Source organism: Diadema antillarum, unplaced genomic scaffold (assembly GCF_040938485.1).
Source record: "Diadema antillarum isolate AM-2024a unplaced genomic scaffold, OU_Dant_1.0 seq00000536_RagTag, whole genome shotgun sequence".
In the NCBI taxonomy this organism is placed as follows: Eukaryota; Metazoa; Echinodermata; class Echinoidea; order Diadematoida; family Diadematidae; genus Diadema; species Diadema antillarum.
In genome coordinates this window covers 1,042,830-1,048,983 of record NW_027271485.1, presented here as the reverse complement: position 1 = coordinate 1,048,983, position 6,154 = coordinate 1,042,830, and the positions used below count along the sequence as shown (strand labels likewise).

The following is a 6,154-nucleotide window of genomic DNA, read 5'->3' as shown; positions in this document are numbered from 1 at the left end:
GCTACTAGTAGTACTGGTGATGTGTATGATTGTGGTCCGATTTCTAGTATTCCTAGCTTCACAAGTTTAGTAAGTTCCTTTTCAATCTGTCGTTTGTCGGGTTCTGTGGCAAAGTAGGGGCGTATGAAAAATGGTGTGTCGTCAGTCAGTTCAATGTCGACTTCAAAGTCGGGGCAGCTGGAAAGTTCGCCGTACAAGGAAAATGCAGGCCTATTGTCTCGTAGTAATTGTCTCAATTGGTCCTTCTCAGTAGGGGACAGTATGCTGTTGTTTAAGTCAATATGTTCCTTAATTATCTGGTCTTCAGTCATGCTTGCAATTGGGTCGCAGGGGTCAAGGTGGGGGTATCTCTTGAGGTTGTCTTGTCTAGTCTGGTATCCATGGTTACTGTCTGGGCGTGGGGTAGAGAGTTGGGTGCTGTAAATATTGTCTGTGTGCCGGTCAGTTAAGGTCACATTCACCTTGTCAGTGGGAAGGGGCTCAGACACAGTTATGGGGCATGCCATGTCGAGGTATGCAATTGGTCTGCCTTTTGCAAATTGGAGGGGTCGGCCAGAAGTATTAGTCACTAGTATTTGAGTCCTGCCCTTCAACAATGTTACAACCATGGTAGAGGGGCAATGTCTACCAAGATAGTCGTTTGCAGTCAGTATGACGTCAGTGTTACGGAATTGTGGCGGTGCCTGTCCCTGTAAGGTCATGAGTGTTGAGTCCTTAGGGTTGATAGTCACATTGTTTGTCGGGGAGAAAGGTATTCGTTTCTGTTTGATCTTGAACCTATTGTTCCTGAATGTCAAAGTCCCGTCTAAGTCCGATAAAGTATTCGTCCCTAAAATCAGGTCAACACCAACAAGATTCTCCACAATGAGGGCAGAAATTTCAAATTTGTGTCCCTGGATAGTGACTCTGAATGTAATCGCCGACTGCGATTGAAGAAACTGCCCGTTCCCTAATCGAAACCGTGTAGGGGCTACCTTTTGTCTTTTCAGGTTGGAGAGATGCGGGGTCGATTTCACGTACCTGTCCGAAATTAGAGTCTTAGTCGCGCCACTGTCAAACAGTATGAACATGTTCTTACCATTGTCTAGTCGTCCTTTAACAAAGTTTCGATCAGTTAATTGTAGATCTACATCGTCAGTCCCTAAGTAAGTCGATTTCAAGTTGGAGTCATGGTTGGGGTTTTGCCTGTGATTCTTACTACGGGAGGAGGAATAATGAGCGTTATTATTGTCCTCCCGCCCTAAAAATCCTGTGGGCGTGGTCCGTAGTATGGTTGTTGGTCGTAATGTTGTTGATGTTGATGTTGGTTGTGATTATAGTGTTGTTGTTGTTGTTGTTGCGCACGCATGTCAATGTCCCTTAGTCTTTTGCGACATTGTCGCCAAACATGTCCAGGTATGAGGCAATAGTCACAAATAATGGAGCGTCTGTCATTGCGCCTGGTGTAGTGTGGCACGCGGTCATTGGGATGGGGGCTACGGGTATGGCTGCGATGGCGGTTGTTTGTATATTGGCGGTCGCTACGATATGGGCTTCTGCCCGCACTGTGCTCGCGCTTGCGACCTCTGCTGGAGGACCTCGAGTGGGGCGGTCCCCGTCCTCTGTCACGAGTCCGTCCTCGGGTCTGGTCAAGTGTGTCAAGTTTAAGGGAGTTGAGGTCGTTCTTTAATCGGTCTATTTCGCTCTGAGTGGCGAAGGTCAAGTCTTTAGTCATAGGTTGTTTGTCTTTTTGTATGTCCAGGTACAGCTGCGCTTTAGTAGCTATTTCGTCGCAGGTCTGAGTAGTAGTTGATGCCGACATGAGGACGGCGGCACGGCAGTCATGGGGTAATGAGTCCAAAAGTCTATGTCTAATTTGGGTTTCCCCATAGTCAATGTAGGAGGCTGCTACACGGAGTCGTTGTAGGAAAGCCTCAGTACTCTCGCCGTCAGTCAGGTGTAGAGTGTTAAAGTCGTGTACTTTGGCAAAGTCTGATTTAGCAGGGCTAAATCGTCGTACAAATGCTTCACGCAGGTCACTGAATGTCTGAAAGGTTTGTCCGTCAATCCAAAGTCGTGCTTGACCTTGGAGGGTTCGTTTGAATGTCTTGAGTATTTGGTCGAAAGAAGTGGGTTTTGTTACGTCAATGTTATGGGCGTCAAGGTAGTCAAGAAATGTCAGCATGTGGGCTGTTGCATCGTCCCGGTCAAGTTTGTCCCCCGAGAAGCGGGCGGGTAAAAAGTCAGTTTGTCTGAGTGTGGTCGTGGTGGTGGTAGTCATTGTTGATATAGTTGTGTCAGAGTTGGTCTTACTTAAACAAAAAATTCGAAAGTAGGCGTACGCGTTCCTTACTACTTGGTGAACAAATACAATATATACAATCTACAAATCTAACTTAATGTAACACAACTCTCATACGAATACAATGCACGCTCTCTCACACTGGAACAATGAAATGTGATTGGTTTCACTTACCGATTGGGTCAGGCCAGAGAAGAACAGATGAATTGAATGCACAAATAAAAACTTTACAATAATGTCAACTTGAATATGTCAGTGCCAATCCGGGGCTTGTTATAAGGGAGTCAACATAACGTAGAATGTCAATGTCAGAAAGTCATTGTTTGGTCCTTGTCCAGTGGTGTCCAATGTTGTTGATGTCGACAGCTTACAACGCGATGGTGATGATCAGGCGGTGATGATGAGAAGTGATTGTGATGATGGTGATAATGCTGGCTGCGATGACCTCTACTGCGATGATGGTGCGGAGATGAAGATGTCGGAGGTGAAGATGGTGGCGATGTCGATGTTGATGCTGATGGTGATGATGGCGGCTGGTGTTGCGATGATGTTGTATTTCTTGAGGTCATGGAAGTGGCGCTCATCTCATTCTGGAGAGCAATGTCGTCGAAGTCAGTCGGGATAAGTCATCTTGGGTTCGGTCACGCCAGAGGAGAACACGTCATGCAGTCGAAACACGTGATTATTCGATGTACCATTATATGTTGAAGTCCACGGTCATGCTGTGCTGTCCGTTGTTGTCCGTTTTTCACATAAGGACAATGGTGGCAGATGATGTGATATATGCCATCATATATCAGATGTGGTACTTATAAGCTCTCAGTTCTGCTGCACAGACTTTCACAGCAAGGAGACAAGTTCTGATCTCGGGAAGCTGAAACTTTCGTTGGCCACAGCAACAGATGTCAGTCGTATTCTTATTCTCGGAGCGCCGGGTTCTCAGGCGGATAGTGTCGCAAGTCATGAACAATTGTTAACAGTCAATGTTCTGTCACAACTGCTGTACGTGTTGAATTGTTCAAATCAAACCGGGTTCTCCACCATGTTGTGTAGCGGATGTTTTGCTACTTGGGATCGGTTGATATTAATTCTGAGAGGTGCACATCATAGTAAAAATGAGTGGCGACACAGTTCATTTGAGTTTCCATACGTGTGCTTTATTTGAGAGGCGTTTTGGAGGCGATCCTCTCTCTTCGAGCATCAGAATCCAAGCCTTGTTCTCTGCATGTTCTACAACTTGTAATTCACTTCATACATTCAATCATGAGTATTACACTGTTGGTTACACACTATGAATGGATGAATGGGGGTGGAGTCTTCATGTTAAAGAGGGGTTTTAATTGGGCAAAACTTTGGTTGTTATAGGAACAAAGGCGGGACTAGTTTTATAAAGGAGGTAGTATTCTTGGATTTGGAATGAACAACAATTCTAAGTAATCAATGGGGGAACGGCAGGATGTTTAGGTTTGGCTTAGCCTGGTCGTAAATTAGGTGGGGCTAGAAGTACCCAAGGGATGATGAAGGTCGATGACTCACTGGATGAGGTGGAGAGTATTGGTAGGGGTCATTGACTGGTGGAGGTGAACTGGTGGTGTATATCCAGTCATCAATAGAATGGGAGGGGGTAGTGATAACTTTGTGTATCATTACACAACAGTAAGGCAGTACCGGTAATAGTTTCTTGCATATAAAGAATCAATACATTGCTGTGCTGTTACCTAAATGTTGTCAAGGTCGTGGTCGCTTCTTATCACCCTTTTGACAATTTTCCCCACTTGCAGGTAGAAGAGCAATGATCCTGCCATCTGAAGACCATGCTGACAAGACTTTCTTCGTTTCACATTGTTGTTTTGTTAAGAAGAATCTCATTTTTCCAGGTCAAGTCCTCCACGATGGATATCCCTGCACCTTTCAGCTTCCTTCTGTTTCCAAGGATGTCTTGGCGCTTCTTGTACGTAGCGAGTTTCACGATGATTGGTCGATGGCGTGATTTTGCGTTTTCCCTGTCAGTTGTCCCCGTTGGTGGTGTTTTCATCTTTCCTGTGCGATGGGACCGGTCTGCATCTCTGGGTTCAAGGACAACAACAAGCTGATTCCTGACGATATGTGCCGCAATCTCATCCGTGTTCTCTCCGGGTTTCTCCTCCACACCAAATATGAGGATACTAGTACTTGAGCGTCGGGAGTACTGCTCCATGTCGTTGATGCTGTTGTTGAGGACCTTTTTTTTTCCTTGTCTAGGTTTGAAACGATCTTGTTCAGTGCTGGGATTTCTTTGTCCTTCGTTTCTAGCTTTTTCTGTAGGTCGAATTCTTCACCTTCAAGTCTATTCATCCATTCACCCACTTTTTTTTCTCCACAGCATTACAGACGATAGTCTCCATGAGAGTGACAAATTCGGGGTCATCCCACTAGAATGACACCCAAGAGTCATACAGCCGACGAGTTCGACATGGAAAACAGGTCCATGTGTCATACAACTCACGAGTCATACAGCCCTTGAGTTCGACACTAGGCAAATAAAGCCCATGACTTCGACGCTAGGTAAAAACAGCCCACGAGTCCGACAGATACAACACGGCGCGTAATGTGTCGGTCTCGTGGGCCTTGTTGGCTTTAATAGTGTCGAACTCATGGGCCGTATGACTTGTGAGCTGTTTGACTCGTGGGCTGTATGACTCGTGAGCTGTATGACTTGTGGGCTGTATGACTCGTGGGCTGTATGACTCGTGGGTGTCCGTCTCGTGACGTGCACTCACAAATTCTTGGTTCTTTCATGACCTGACACGTAATGGCTGTTGTTTGTCTGGTACTTGGTGGTGTGCTGGAACTAGACATCATGAATAGAGCACATGCGATTCGTAGCGATAGAATGGTAGATCCTAGAGGCTAATTAACTGGTACACTCTTGTATAGGTACGAGCCAGCGCCCAGTCCACGTTACGATGCAAGTAGCCAACGAGTAAGTCAATGTGTGGGACTAATGCAGAAGTATGCACCGTCAACATAGTCACCTCAATATTTCAGATCCTCGGCTACTCTATTCAGCAGCAAACTCGATACTATTCTTCATTCTCTCAGTTGCGCTGCGCCAGACGGTCAAGAGTTGACTGCCTCCTGATGTCAACACCAGTCCTCCAAAAGCGGCGTCCCACAAGTTACTTTTGGCAAATAGCGCCCTCTACATACATTGATCCTCCTGTGGTTGTAATATGATACTTATACTTCTAACAAAAGATATGCATGTTAAAGCTGTCAGAAAAGAAGAATTCACTAGTTTCTCTCACTTTGTTATCAATGGCAAATAACAACACACCACTTACATGAACTACATGTACAACTAAGTGCATCACACAGGTCTGTAAAACTAGACTAGTAGTTTAGATTTTTATTTTTTTCGTAGTACGAAATAACTATTCAAATCTTAACGGTCAAATTGACTAAACAAATAAAGACCCTCTTGAGTTCAAAATTTACAGGAGGTTTCCAAATAGTGTTTTCTTCAATACCTAAGTGCTCTCACCAATTTTTCAAAAAATTTTCAAAAAATTCATTACTGTTTAAAATTGATTTGAATGCATAAAATCTGCATAATCATTAAAGGGGAAATGCGTACTAACTATAAGTTAGTCTAAATGGAAGAGATTTTAATTCTTACAAGCACAACAGTGAGAATTTGACCAAAATCGGATTAAATGTAAAGAAGTTAACAAATTTTAAAGCTTGCTTAATCATTTCTCGAACAGTACATATGAATATGCAAATTAGTGAACTGATCACAATTTCCATAAATCACGTACAAAAAAAATAACTGCATTTTATGAAAGTATAAAACATTTTACATGCTATATTCCTGGCTGCACACTTAAAATT

General features: G+C 44.1%; 1 protein-coding gene across 1 annotated transcript; it reads right to left on the bottom strand.

Moving 5' to 3' along the window:
- Window positions 1–908: 908 nt before the first annotated feature.
- Window positions 909–3,344, bottom strand: LOC139734630 (uncharacterized). Its single transcript, XM_071645416.1, has one exon. The coding sequence runs from the start codon at window positions 2,258–2,260 to the stop codon at window positions 1,241–1,243; it is 1,020 nt and encodes a 339-aa protein (XP_071501517.1). The 5' UTR covers window positions 2,261–3,344; the 3' UTR covers window positions 909–1,240.
- Window positions 3,345–6,154: the final 2,810 nt, after the last annotated feature.